The sequence below is a fragment of the Desmodus rotundus genome, chromosome 1, assembly GCF_022682495.2.
Source record: "Desmodus rotundus isolate HL8 chromosome 1, HLdesRot8A.1, whole genome shotgun sequence".
Classification (NCBI taxonomy): domain Eukaryota; kingdom Metazoa; phylum Chordata; class Mammalia; order Chiroptera; family Phyllostomidae; genus Desmodus; species Desmodus rotundus.
The window spans coordinates 146273663-146289014 of NC_071387.1; the positions used below are offsets into that span (position 1 = coordinate 146273663).

Below are 15352 nucleotides of genomic sequence, written 5' to 3' on the forward strand. Positions count from 1 at the left end.
GCTGTGGTTCATGTATGGCCTCTTATTATGTTGAGGAATGTTTCTTCTGTTCACACTTTGCTGAGAGTTTTAATAATTGGATGGTGAATTTTGCGAAATGCTTTTTCTGCATCTTTGATATTATACGCATTTTGTCCTTCATTTTGTTTATGTGGTGTGTTGCGGTAATTGATTTGAGGGTATTAAACCACCCAGCATTATAGGAATAAGTCCCACTAGATTGTGGTGCATGATCTTTTTAATGTATTGCTGGATTTGGCTTGTTATTACTATATTGTTGAGGATTTTAGTATCTATGTTCATCAGGAATATTGGCTTACATACATACTTTTTGTGATGTCTTAGTCTGGTTTGCAATCAGAGTAATGCTGCCTCACAAAATGAGCTTGGGAGCTTTCTCTCCTCTTCAATTTTTGTGGAATAATTTGAGAAAGATAGTTGTTAAATCTGTGAATGTTTCGTAAAGCTGTGAAGCTTTCTGATCTAGGACTTTTGTTTTTTGGAGGTTTTTTGATTACTGGTTCAGGTTTGTTTTTTTGTTTTGTTTTGTTTTTTGGTAGTTGTTGGTCAGTTCAAATTTTGTTTCTTGTTGATTCTGTCTGGAAGATTCTATTCTTTTAGGAATTCTTTTCTTCCAGGATGTCTAATTTGTTGGCATATAATTGTAGTATTTTTTTATAATGCTGTGGTGTCACATTGTCATTTCTTTTTCATTTCTGATTTTATTTATTTGGGTCCTCTTTTTGGTTAGTCTGGTTACAGATTTATTAATTTGTTTATTTTTTCTAAGAACCAGCTCTTGGTTTCCTTTTTGTATTTTTTAAAATCTTTTTTTTTTTAAGGTTTTATTTATTTTTAAAATGAGGGGAAGGGAAGGAGAAAGGGGGGGAGAGAGTGAGAGAAATGTAGTTCCTTCTCACGTGGCCCCCACTGGAGACCTGGTCTGCAACCCAGGCATGTGCCCTGACTGTGAATCAAACCGGCAACCCTTTGCTCACAGCCTGTGCTCAATACACGGAGCTACACCAGGGCCTGTTTTTTGTATTTTTTTTTGAGACTTATTTATTTTTGCTCTGATTTGTATTTTCTTTCCTCCATTCACTTTCGGCTTTGTTCTTTTACAAGTTCCTTTAGGTGTAAGGTTAGATGGTTTATTTGAGATAGTTCTTTCTTGAGGTAGGGCTGTATTGCTAGGAATTCCTATCTTGAAACTGCTTTGGCTGTGTTCCATGGATTTTTGGATTGTTGTGTTTTCATTTTTGTCTCAAGGTATCTTGAATTCTTTATCTTGTTAATCTATCCATTGTTTAGTACCATGATATTTAACATTCATGTGTTTGTATGTTTTTTAGTTTTCTTCTTGTAATTAGATTTGTAGTTTCTTACCATTGTGATTGTAGAGATGCTTGGTACAATTTCAGTCTTAAATTTATTGAGACTTGTTTTGTGGCCTAACATATCTTTCCTGAAAAGTGGTTTAGGGGCGCTTGAAAAGAATGTACGTTCTGCTCCTTGGGGTGAAATGTTCTAAATATCAGTGAAATCCATCTGCTCTAACGTGTCATTTTAAGGATGCTGTTTTCTTGATTTTCTGTCAGATGATCTATCCATTGATTTCATTGGGGCATTAAAGTCACCTACTATTACTGTATTACTGTTGATCTGTCCCTTTATGTTCATCAGTGTTTGCTTTATGTAGTTAGGTGCTCCTACATTATGTGCATAAATGTTTACTAGGGTTACATCCTCTTTTTTGATTGATCCCTTTATCATTATGGAATGTCCTTTGTTTTGAAGTCTATTTTGTCTGATAACAGTATTGGTACTCCAGGTTTTTTTGTTTTTATTTGCATCTCTCATTCTATATATGTATGTCTTTTGATTTGAAGTAGGTCTCTTGTAGGCAGCATTTGTACGCATCTTGTTTTCTTATCTATTCAGCCACGATGTGTCTTTTGATTGGAGCATTTAATTTCTTTTTTCTTTTTTTAAATATATTTTATTGATTATGCTATTACAGTTGTCCCATTTTACCCCCTTCACTCCTCTCCGCCCTGCATACCCCCTCCCACCCACATACCCCCGTTTTAGTTCATGTCCATTGGTCATACATTGATCTTTGGCTTTTACATTTCCTATACTGTTCTTAACCCTCTCCCTGTCTATTTTCTACCTACTGTTTATGCCACTTATTCTCTGTACCTTTTCCCCCTCTCTCCCCCTCCCACTCCCCTATTTATAACCCTCCATGTGATCTTCATTTCTGTGATTCTGTTCCTGTTCTACTTGTTTGCTTTGTTTTTGTTTTTTAGGTTCTATTGTTACAGTTCTGAGTTTGTTGTCATTAATACATTCATAGCTTTGATCTTCTTTTTCTTAGATAAATCCCTTTAACATTTCATATCATAAGGGCTTGGTGATGATGAACTCCTTTAACTTGACCTTATCTGGGAAACACTTTATCTGCCCTTTCACTCTAAATGATAGCTTTGCTGGATAGAGTAAACCTGGATGTAGGTCCTTGCCTTTCATGACTTGGAATACTTCTTTCCAGCCCCTTCTTGCCTATAAGGTCTCTTTTGAGAAATCAGCTGACAGTGTTATGGGAACTCCTTTGTAGGTAACTGTCTCCTTTTCTCTCGCTGCTTCTAAGATTCTCCTTATCTTTAATCTTGGATAACTTAATGATGATGTGCCTTGGTGTGTTCCTCCTTGGGTCCAACTTCTTTGGGACTTTCTGAGCTTCCTGGACTTCCTGTAAGTCTATTTCCTTTGCCAGATTGGGGAAGTTCTCCATTATTTGTTCAAATAAGTTTTCAATTTCTTGCTGCTGTTCTTCTTCTGGCACCCCTATAATTCGCATGTTGGAATGTTTAAAGATGTCCTGGAGGTTCCTAAGCCTCTCCTCATTTTTCTGAATTCTTGTTTCTTCATTCTTTTCTGGTTGGATGTTTCTTTCTTCCCTCTGGTCCACACCATTGACTTGAGTTCCAGTTTCCGTCCTGTCACTATTGATTCCCTGTACATTTTCCTTTATTTCACTTAGCATAGCCTTCATTTTTTCATCTAATTTGTGACCAAATTCAACCAATTCTGTGAATGTCCTGATTACCAGTGTTTTGAACTGTGCATCTGATAGGCTGGCTATGTCTTCGTCGCTTAGTTGTATTTTTTCTGGAGCTTTGATCTGTTCTTTCATTTGGGCCTTTTTTTTTTTTTTTTGTCTTGGCCTGCCTGTTATGTAAAGGGGCAGAGCCTTAGGTGTTCACCAGGACTGGGCAACTCGCATCACTACTGCGTTCTGATGCTGTGTGTTGGGGAGGGGTCTGAGAGGGAACAATGCTGCTTGCTCTGCTCTCTGCTGGATTTCTGCCACTTAACCCTGCTACCCATGAGCAAAGACAGCCCCTCTGGTGCTGCTTCCCAGTGTGTGGGTTTGTGTACATTCTGGGACCCTGTGGGTCTCTCCAAGGAGCTTTCATGTAGGCTGGGAGTTTCTCCCACTGCTGCCTCAACCCCCATAGGTGTTTTCAATCAGTGATTTGAGGCTTTATTTCCCTGTGCTGGAGCCCTGGGTTGTGTGGTCTGTCACTTGGCCTGCCAGCTGCAGCCTTGCCTGTCCGGGTCCTCCAGTCACGGCCTTGCTGGGAGTCCTCTCCATCCGGCTGCCTGTCTCCTACTGGTCTGGGTGAATGTGTCTTCTTTAACTCCTTGGTTGTTGGACTTCTATACAGTTTGATTTTCTGTCAGTCCTGGTGGTTGTTTTTTTAAAAAATTGTTGTCCTTATTTTGGTTGTGTGAGGAGGCACAGTGTGTCTACCTATACACTTCCATCTTGGCCGGAGGTCTAATTTCTTTACATTTAAAGTTACTAGTGATAGGTAGTTGTGCTATTTTGTTACTTATATTTTTGATCTTTTTCTTCTTATGAAGTCCCTTTCACATTTCTTATAATAATGGTTTGGTGGTGATGAACTCCTTTAGGTTTTTCTTGTCTGGGAATTTCTTTCTCTTTGGTTTTTTTTTTTTTTATTTACTTCCCCACCCCTTCAATTCTAACCTGAGGACATGCTTAGAGCGGAAGGGAGCGAAAGAGAGAGAAACACTGATGTGGGAGAGAAACATCAGTCGTTGCCTATAGTATGTGCCTTGACCAGGGACCAAACCCACAACCTAGGCATGTCCCCTGACTGGGAATAGAACCCGTGGCCTTTGGGTTTACCGTACGGTGCTCCAGCCAACTGAGCCACTGTAGCTAGGGCTGTCTTTCCTATGTTAAATGATAGGTTTGTTGGATAGAATAATCTTGGTTGTGGGTCCTTGCTTTCCATGCTTTCTGACCTGCAAAGTATTTTTTGATAAATCAGTTGACAGTCTTGTTGGCATTTCTGTGTACATAACTAACTGCTTTTCTCTTGCTGCTTTTAAGATTCTCCTTTTCTCCTTTTAAAATGACAAATGATAACCTTTGTCATTTTAATTATGATGTTTCTTTGTGTGGGCTTCTTTGGGTTCATCTTGTTTGGGACTGTGCTTCTTGGACTTGTATGTCTATTTTCTTTGCCAGGTTAGGGAAGTTTACAGTCATTATTTTCTAAAATAGGTTTTTAACCCCTGATCTCTCTTTTCTCCTTCTGGTACCCCTATGATGCAAATGTTATGTGGTCCCAGAGATCCCTTAAATTGTCTTAATTAAAAAAAAAGTTCTTCCCCTTTATTGTTCTGATTAGGTGTTTTTTGCAACTTTCTTCCAGATTGCCAATTTCATCCTCTGCTTCATTTAATCTGATGTTGATTACATCTGATGTATTCTTCATGTCAGTGTTGTATTTTTCATTTCTCACTGATTCTTTTTTATGGCTTCTGTCTGATGAAGTTGTCTCTGAATTCATCTATTCTTTCCCTCTGTTCATTGAACGTCCTTATAACCAGTGTTTTGAACTCTTATCTGCCAGTTTCCTGTCCTCCGTTTTGTTTAGTTCCTTTTCTGTAGTTTTGGCCTATTCTTTCATTTGGGACATGTTTCTTTGTCTCCTCCTTTTGGCCGCCTCCCTGTGTTCCTTTCTATGTATTAGGTAGAGCTGCTATATCTCTTAGTCTTGGCAGAGGGGCTTTATGTAGTACATGTCTATGGATCTCAATGGTGCAGTCTCTCTGGTCACCTGAGCCAGGTGTTTCTGGGGTATCCCTTTCTGGGTTGTGTATGCCCTCCTGTAGTTGAGCCTTGACTGATGTTGGCACATCAGTGGGTGGGATTGACTCTGAGGCTGACAGGATGTGAGGCCTGGTAGTGACTACAGCAGATGAGCTGGTGGGATCAGCTTTAGTGGGAATCTGGTGCCTGCCATGTCTGCCTTTTGGGTGTGTTGTTTACGGCCACAAAATGATATGTGATTGGTTGTTGACTGTGCTGGGCTTTGAGGTGCCTGGGAGAGGCTATGCTCTGATTCGAGGCTGGCTGCCATTAGTACTGGCTTTGGGCAGCTTAGCAAGAGGAGGAGGGCATGCCGAGGCCATCTGCTCCTTGTTTTGGGTTTGTAAACCTTTGAGAGTTTTTAAGAAAGTCTGTCACACAGCTGAGACAGGCTACTTTTGTGGAAGAGACACTGAAAGAGGTTTGGGCAGGGTGGGTGAGTGGGTAACATGGGGTCTCAGAATCACAGGGACAGGACCTTGATTGAAATCACGGTGGTAGATGGAATAGTGTTAGCTCCTTAACGGAAAGCTCAGATTTGGCATCTACCAGCACTTCATCATGGAAAGAGCTATTTGTCTTTCTATTCCTCATCCTGAAGGTAGTCAATTTATATCCTCCCTTTTTGTCCTTGGCACTTTTCAAGCTGCTGCCCCTATGCCGAAGCTTAGAGCAAGTGAATGAGTGTGAGTGAGTCTGTGATCAGGCGTGTAGGATCTGCAGTGCCCCAGTCTCTAGCAGCCTGATGTGTTTCTCAGACACTATCCCTGTTGCTTTTCACAGCTAGGTGTTATGGGGACTTTTCTTCCTTACAGTGGTGACCCAGGTTGGGGAGTCCAGTGTGGGGCTTGGCCTTCTTACTTCTTGGGGGATCCCCACAGCTGAGATAGTGCTTTTGTTTCTTTTTAATCACCACACCATGGATATGGGAGCTGCCTGCTCTGCATCCCTGCCCCACCTACCAGTCTTGGTGTGGTTTCTTCTTTATATCCTTAGTTACAGGAATTCTGTTCAGCTAGTCTTCCGGTGGTTCTCCGTGATATTCTGTAAGTTGTAATTTTGATGTGCTCATGGGAGGACACAGTGTTTACCTACTCTGCCATGTTAGCTAGAAGTCCTGTATTCTCTTCTCCATGGACATTTAAGGATTTTTATAAATAATACTGTTATGAATACTGATGTGCATGTCTCTTGATGAACATACACATTCTTTGGGGTACATATAACTGACAGTAGAATTGTTGGATCACTGAATATGGCTATGTTCTTGAGTATGTACTGCAAATAATATTCTCAAGTCATTTATATCCCCAGCAAAATACCGTGTCGGGCACAAATAACACCCTTTTTTTATTACAAAATCTTTTATCACAAAATCATAAGCATGTAATTCTGTAACATAACAATATCACACTCAGGCACACCATATGAAATTTTACGTAAAATGTTCAAATTAAAACTATAAATTATTACACTCATATTATTACCCTACCAACTACACGCCAGCAGGTGTTACTTCTGTCGGACCCTGTGTATGAGAATTCCGGTTGTGTCATATCCTTACTAATGCTTGGTATTACATGTCTTTGTTATTTTAGCCATCCATTTTAGTGCCACTTTTTATTTTCAGTCTTCTAAAAAATATATACTGGGTTCATCAAAATCAAAAGCTTTTGTGCATCAGAGGACACCATCAAAAGAGTAAAAAGATACTACAGAGTTGGAGAATATATTTACAAACCATTTATCTGATAGGTTAATATCCAAAATACATAAAGAACTCCTAAACTGAATAGCAACCCCCCCCCCCAAAAAAAACCCCCACCAAAACCTAATTAAAAAGTGGGCAAACAACTTGAATAGACATGTCTCAAGAAAAATATACAAATGGCCAATAAGCACATGAAAAGATGCCCAACATCATTTGTGAGCAGAGAAATGTAAATTAAAACCACAATGAGATACCACTTCATACCCATTAGGATGGGTATAATAAAGAAAATGGAAAATAACAAGTTGACAAAGGGTGTAGGGAAATTGGAGCCCTTATGCATTGCTGCTGGGAGTGTAAAATGGCGCAGCTGCCGTGGAAAACAGTTTGGTGGTTCCTCAAAAAGTGAAACATAAAGAAAGCCCTTGCTGGTGTGGCTTAGTTGGTTGGGTGTTGTCCTGTAAACTAAAAGGTCACAGGTTCGATTGCTGATCAGGGCACATTCCTGGGTTGTGGGTTTGGTCCCCATTTGAGGCATGTATGGAAGGCAATCAGTCAGTGTTTCTCTATCTCTCTTTCTGCGTTCCCCTCTCTCTAGAATTAATTTAAAAAAAGAAAAAAATTGTAGAATTGCCATATGGCCTAGTAATTCCACTCCTAGGCATATGCTCAAAAGAACTGAAAACAGACTGACAAATCCTAAACCGAGTTACTAGCTCCTCCTAGCTGAGGAGGGACTCCAAAGATAACTTGTATTGCAATGTTCATAATAGCATGGTCCATAGTTGCCAAAAGGTGGATGATGAAAAACTTCTGGAGATGGATCCTGGTGAGATTTGCACAACATTGTACCTGTATTTACTTCCACTGAATTGTACACTCAAAAGTGGTTAAAGTGGTACATTTTATTTGTATTGAAGCACTTCTAATAAAAAGTAAATACCAGCAAGAACAGAATGGAATTGAATTAAAATTGTGTGGTAACATGAGTTTCTAAAACCCATATTTTCCTACCATTGTTAACTTATTCTTCGCAAGTTCTTTTAGTAATTACTTAATTTTTTTTCTGTAGGTAGATAAAATGTAAGTAAATGTATTTTTTTAATGTATTTTAAATAATAATAGTTATTTTATATACACCGTTTTAGCCAAGCCTCTTAAAGAGCTGGTTTTTCAACTTCTCTAAGGGCCAGTTAATGTTGAAAATTAACTTATGTTAAAGCAGTGTAACAGGAAGATGTTAGCTATTGTGTGTTTAGGCTTTAGGTCTCAACTTAGAGATAATGGCCCAAATTTTTGAAACACCAGTCTTCTTTACTTTATAAAATGAGAATATTAATTTAAATACTTATTAATTTAATTATTTAATTAAACTAATAAGTATTACTAAGTATTTATTAATAACTTAAAGAGGGTGATATGATAACAGCTGATCGCATCTTATGCGTATTTCCTATTGTAAGAACTGGCCATTGTGTCTTAGCATTCCCTCCCAGAGACCTTTGCTTTGACAGTCACATAAGGTTTTCACACTTACTTGTTCCTTTCCTCCTCCCAAGGTTTTTTAACTCATGTATTGAAACAAAATCTTTAAGCAGAAATGGGATATGGTAAGAGGTGTGGAAAGATTCCTAGGGACCTTGCTTTGTGAAACACTGTCATTTATACGAAAAAAATACTGATGTGGTATGGTTCCCCAATGTTTTAGTAAGTTTTTTTTGTGGGGGAGGTGCTTTGCTAAAGTCTGATTCAACGAGCTTATCAAATTCATAGGGCTGTATTCTTTTTTCCTTTTGCATTATACTTTGGGTTTACATTTTATTTTTCCTTACTGCAAAAACAGAATCAAAGTATGAGGGGAAATGGCAGAAAACAGTATCAAGACTCACCTAATCAAAAGAAAAGAACAAATGGGGTCCACAGCCAGCCGGCCAAGCAGCAGAACTCCTTGATGGTAAGAATTACAGTTCTTAAGCTAAGCAGGGAGTTTGCCCTTTTTAAGAGTGAGGCAAGGGCATTTTCAAGGCATATTTAGTTGAAAGATTGTTATGGAGTGAAGTTGTGCAGTTTGCCCACTAAAAATATTTTTGGCTACTTTCAATTATAGGTTTGTTAACATTGATTCAGTGGCCCATGTAATGCTTGCTTTTTATGTGGTTATTTAAATTAATTTTAATACTGTGAAAACTGTGTGTAGTCAAACCTGCTTTGTAAAGGAAGTCCTTGGATATTCTGTTTATATTCTAAATAGAGTCTATATTATTTTAATGAAGTTAAAAGTTTGAAAGAACATTACAATGAATTTTTCCTTTAAGTTGGTAGGATTAAGAAAATTAAAAAGAAACAAAATACAGTCAGTATTCTGTAATTAGATTAGCCCTAAACACAAATAACTGAGCATTTTAAAGCATTTACTGCCATTCTTTTAGCCTGTGCTCCAGAAAATAATTCATAACTAAAGGTCTTGCTTATGTTTTCTGTAAGTCCTGTTATTTGTATGTTGAATTGTTTTGTTGTAGCCTCATCTATTTTTCTTTAACAGTGAGTGATAATAGTAATTCTAAGTCTTTAGCAAAAATATTTTACCCGAATTCCTTAGGTGCTCTATATAACTTGGGGCTTACTGAGTTCACGATCAAAGACATGTTAGAAATCAGTTAACTGTTAGACTACTTGCCCTTAGTATATTTTTTCCTGTCAGATTGGCAGTGGCGAGACACTATCCAGTTGTGTATTGTTGAGTGTATTGATAACACTTAAAAGAATATTTACCCTATTGCTCATTTTAATAATGAAAACCTGGAAACTATGTAAATATCCAAGAAGATAATATTAAATGCAGCATTGTAGATCAATACAATAGACTACCATGTAGTTATTAAAAATGATGGTATAGATTTGTATTTATTGAAAAGGAAATATGTTCACAATATATTACATTTTAAAAGTAGTATCCTCATTTCTAATAAGTGAAATAACTGGAAATGGTATATCATGTATGTTTATTTCTTTTATAGAAATGTGAAAAGAAACTTCATCCACGAAAACTTCAGGATAATTTTGAAACAGGCAAGTCATTTTCTTTTGAAAATCTCTGACTCTTAGGTTTTGGTTTTGGCCTAGCCTTGATTTTACTGGAGTGTGTGATAAATTATAATAAGCAGAAAGTTGTGCATTTCTGTAGAGAGAGTTCATATTTGTGGTCAAGTTCTCTAAATATGAAACTGGCTAAAATGAATTTATTTAAATGCTCAAGATGAAATTATTTGCCCTTTCAATGTGCTGTTTATTTTGTAAATGTTAAGCCTTGGTGCTGTGCATGAGTATTATAGATAAATAAATAATTGCTCAGGGCTAAACAGGGAGTAGAACCAAATATTTGAAAGGTAAGAAGACCTCATTCTGTGTGACATACAGAATATATGTAAGAGGTACACTGATTTCAGAAGGGGGCATTCCCCCTTTCTGGAGGTGGTGATCAACTTTTGAAAAAATTTTTAAAGTATATTTTAGTGGTTATACTCTTAGTTTTCCCATTGTTTTTATTCCCCTCCACCCTGCTCCCTGCCTCCCACCAGCATTCCCCTGCTTACTTCATGTCCATGGGTCATAGATGTAAGTTCTGTGGCTTCTCCATTTCCTATACTGTTCTTAACCTCCTCTTGTCTATTTTGTACCTATCATTTTGTCTATTTTGTACCTATCATTTATGCTTCTTATTCCCTGTGCCTTTTTCCCCATTCTCCCCCCTCACCCTCCTTGATAACCCTCTTGTGATCTCCATTTCTGTGATTCTATTCCTGTTCTACTTGTTTGCTTTGTTTTTGTTTTTTAGGTTCTATTGTTACAGTTCTGAGTTTGTTGTTATTAATACATTCATAGTTTTGATCTTCTTTTTCTTAGATAAGTCCCTTTAACATTTCATATCATAAGGGCTTGGTGATGATGAACTCCTTTAACTTGACCTTATCTGGGAAACACTTTATCTGCCCTTTCACTCTAAATGATAGCTTTGCTGGATAGAGTAAACCTGGATGTAGGTCCTTGCCTTTCATGACTTGGAATACTTCTTTCCAGCCCCTTCTAGCCTGCAAGGTTTCTTTTGAGAAATCAGCTGATAGTCTAAGGGAACTCCTCTGTAGGTAACTGTCTCCTTTTCTCTTGCTGTTTTTAAGATTCTCTCCTTATCTTTAATCTTGGGTAATGTAATTATGATTTGCCTTGATGTGTGCTTCCTTGGGTCCAACTTCTTTGGGACTCTCTGGGTTTCCTGAACTTCCTGGAAGTCTGTTTCCTTTGCCAGATTGGAGAATTTTTCTTTCATTATTTGTTCAGATAAGTTTCCAATTTCTTGCTCTTCTTCTCCTCTGCCTGGCATCCCTGTGATTTGGATGTTGGTGTGTTTGGAGATGTCCCAGAGGCTTCTTATACTATCCTCATTTTTTTTTGAATTCTTGTTTCTTCTTTCTGTTTTTGTTGAATGCTTATTTCTTCCTTATTCCAAACTGTTGGTTTGAGTCCCGGTTTCCTTCCCTTCACTATTGGTTCCCTGTATATTTCTCTCCATTTCACTTTGCATAGTTTTCACTTCTTCCTCTATTCTGCATCCATATGCAATCATTTTTGTGAGCATCCTGATTACCAGTGTTTTGAACTCTGCATCTGATAGGCTGGCTATCTCCTCATTGCTTAGTTGTTTTTCTGGAGTTTTGATCTGTTCTTTCATTTGGACCATATTTCTTTGTCTTGGTGCACCTGTTATGTTGTAAGGAGCAGAGCCTTAGGTATTCAACAGGGTGGGACAACCCAATTAGCTGCATTGTGGCATTGTATGTGGGGAGGGGTCAGAGAACGAATAATGCCACTTGCTCGGCTCTTTCCCTGCTTTCAATCACTTTCCCTGCTACTAATAAGCAAATCGGGCCATTCTGGTGCTGATCCCTGTAGGTGGGCTTGTGTACGTTCTAGGACCCTGTGGGTCTCTCCAGCGAACTCTCCTGTGTGGCTGGGGGTTTCTCCTGCTGCCACAACCCCCAGAGGTTTTGAGGCTTTAGTGTCGGGTGTTGGAACCCTGGGTTGCATGGTCTGTCTCACTCCCCAGTTGTCCCTCCTTGCTTATCTGCATGTGAACGTGGGACTGCTTGATCTGCCTTGCCTGCCCAGTCTGCCTCCTTGTTGCCTCTCTCCACCCTTCCTTCTGGTCTGGATGAACATTTCTTCTTTAACTCTTTGGTTGTCATACTTCCATACACTCGATTTTTTTTGGCAGTTTTGGGTGTTTTTTGTTTTTAATTTTGATGTCTTTTTGGTTGTGCGAGGACACAAAGCATATCTACCTATGCCTCCATCTTGGCTGGAAGTTGGTGATCAACTTTTTAAAGTGGTACTAAGGATAGTTCTTATTAAAACGGCATTTGGAACTTCTCCATCCTCAGTTATGAAGAGTAGGTGTGTGATCTGATTTGGAAAGTAACGCTAAAGGATGTAGAAAGCTCTTTGGAGAAATAGTGAATTTGGAAGTACAGTAGACTGTTTTTTCTTTGGTGCTATTTTGAATTTTATTATTTTCCCTGTACAGTAGATACATTTACTCACCATCTAATTTAAGGCTTTCATGTGAAAAAGTCTAAGAAATGAAAAGCATTATAATATTTTTTGGCGGTCTATCTATGATTTAAGCAAGATAAAAGTGATTTTAAAAGAGATGCAGTAATCCTACTTTGGAAAGTTAAGGTTAACTATGAAGAAGCAAAAACTGTTATTTTAGTGTAGGTAAGTTATGGGGGTAGAAATACTCTTAATAGGGTTTTTCTGGACATCTTGGCTGGTAGGGACATGATAAGTTTATTTAACATGATGGTTTAATTAATGTAAGTTCAGGAATAAGTTAATACACAAAATCTTTTAAAAGTCTGTGTTCAGGACATTAGAGAAGGCAGGCACACTGTAACTTCGTATGCCCAGCTTAGTTGGTCATGATATAGATAATATAAAATTTTGAGTTGTTTCAAGAAGGAAGGATAAAAGGGATCTTGTCCTGGGAAACCTCACTTCATACTTTTTGCCTCAGCCTCTTGGTGTGTATTCCAAACACACTTTCCTAGTCAGGTCCCCTGTTCTACTTAAAAAAACAAAATAAACCAAAAACAAAACAAAACACCCAAACCTGATAAGTTAGTGCTTTGTTGTACTGTGGTTTTGAAAAGTTGGATTTTTCTTCAGGTTGATATGTTCCCTGAAGATTGGTGAGCTCCACATAAAGCTTCAGCTTTATTTTTCTAGAATTGGAATCTTTACAAATCTTACATTGTAATTTTAATCTTATAATGCTTACATTCTGACTTCTGTCAAGAAGCTCCCATTATTTTGGCACAGAATATATATTGGAGGTAAACAAAGGTATGTTCAGTTTTGAAAACAAGTAAATATTAAGCGTCTTAAAATAAGATTTTGAATATTTGTATGGAAATCTGCAATAACAGATTAGAGATTCAGTTGAGTTTAGGGAAGGAAAATATCTTGGTGGTTCAACCTAGGTTAGATTTAGAATGTTGGAGATAAAAATATACTATACAGGATGATTTCCTTTATACCAAAAGGTGAAGGGCTGTATTGTATTTCTTATTCAGGTACTGAGCTTATTTCTTTTGTTTTTTACACAGATGCTGCATATGACTTACCTTGCTCTGGTGAAGACCAGTTGCTAGAACATGCTGAGGGACAGACTATGGCATGTAATGGACATTGCAAGGTTCCCTTTTCATCCAGAGCCTTTTTGAGTTTCAAGTTTGACCATAATGCTATAATGAAAATCTTGGACCTTTCATAGCAGCAGATGTGTTGTGGAATTCCAAGAGCAGAGACCTGTCGCATTTGAGTTGGTGTCTCTCTCTGAGCCTTACCTTTCTCAGGTGTTTTAAAGAAATGCAAGGAGGCAATGATGTTTCTGAAGAGATTGTTCTCTGTGCAGAAGAGAGAGTAGAAAGAAACATGAATTTGGACTATAAATGCAGTTTTATAATCTTTTTATACAAATGTACATTTTCAGTGTTTGGCTAATGAATTTAAGTTGCTTTTATGAGGGCATTTTTTTCCTGTGATTATAATTTTTATTTTATATTCTGATCAAGAAAATAATGTTTGAGTTATCAAGTTAATGGGAATGGTCTATGTACCCATTTTAGTGATTGCAATAATAGTTTCCTTATTTTGAAGTTTTAAAAGAAACTACATAATTTATTAAATGAACATAGGAGCTGAAATGTCATAGAAGTCAAGATTGCAGGTCATCTTCTCTGATGGCATTTAGCATATTTCTTTGCTTTTAACCACTTAGGTTCTCTAATCCTCCTCTCCTTGAAGTTTTGTTGAAGGTTTTTTTATTTAGAGCCAGCATCTGCTATATAATGTTCATGTTCAAAATGAACTCTTAGCACTTCATTAAAGGACAAAGTCCTCAGCCTGGAGAGGGACCGAGCTGGTTGGGTGTGGAGTTGCTGCTCTGACTTTGTTGTTGTGCTACATGCAGTCAGTAAACTTGGGAGACTGCTGGAGAGCGGGCAGCAGAGAACACGGGGGGCCACCATGCAGCAGCTGCCTCGGTCATGTCTTTGCCATCCTGCCGCCAGCCCTTCAGTATCGTACAGTGGTTTTGTTCTTGATAAGGTATATTCTATATTACAGTTGTATAAATACATATGGAATCTGACATTATTAGGTTTTATGTTGTATCTCAGTGTTGGTCTGTGGAAACTGATGTTACATTCGGTTCCAGTCTGCAGTAGTAGCAGAGACTGACTTGCTTTTATTAGCACGCTGAAGCCCCTGGATGATGGAGTGAGAATAGGAGTGTGTGGTTTACCCAAGAACAAATAAAGCATCTCTCTGGGGGGTGGGGGTCAGAACCTGGAAGTAACACACGTAACTCCTAGGAATGTATTTTGCTTTTTCAGGATTCTTAAATCTAAATAAGGATGGCAGTGACCTTTTTAAGGAGGATTTCAGCTATAATTGAGGACAATCACCAGGGCTGTAAGGGAGCTTTAGTGTTTGGGCTGCTTGTGACCTCAGCGAAGGTATTTGAGGGGGGGGGGGGGGTGCAGGGGGGAGGGGATTGGTGTGAGCATATGTGTGCGTGTGCATCTGTCATGTGGGTTTAAAAAATCGTTTTTTACATGTGGTATCCACAAAATATATCTCTGCTTGTAAATTTTATTGTAGAAATCTTTATTCTGTATAGATAGCCTATTTAATAGGGGTTCTATATAACCCATGGGGCTTTCAAAAGAAATACTATTATAAGGAATTCACTTGGTATTACTTTGCTTTAGCTTTTAAATGGCTTGATTTTTAAAGGAGAAATTCTATTTATTAATGAAAGTGTCACCCTCTTGGTGCTAAGCAGGGGAATTCACAATTGCAACATTGTGTTTAGAATTAGGTTATTT

General features: G+C 38.1%; 1 protein-coding gene across 1 annotated transcript in view; it reads left to right on the top strand.

Moving 5' to 3' along the window:
• DCP2 (decapping mRNA 2) overlaps window positions 1–14371 on the top strand; it is a 50639-nt gene extending 36268 nt beyond the window's left edge. The window contains exons 9-11 of the mRNA XM_024563257.4: window positions 8749–8859; window positions 9923–9974; window positions 13568–14371. Coding sequence (XP_024419025.1) covers window positions 8749–8859; window positions 9923–9974; window positions 13568–13734 — 330 coding nt within the window. The 3' untranslated portion in view covers window positions 13735–14371. The remainder of the gene's footprint in view (window positions 1–8748; window positions 8860–9922; window positions 9975–13567) is intronic.
• Window positions 14372–15352: the final 981 nt, after the last annotated feature.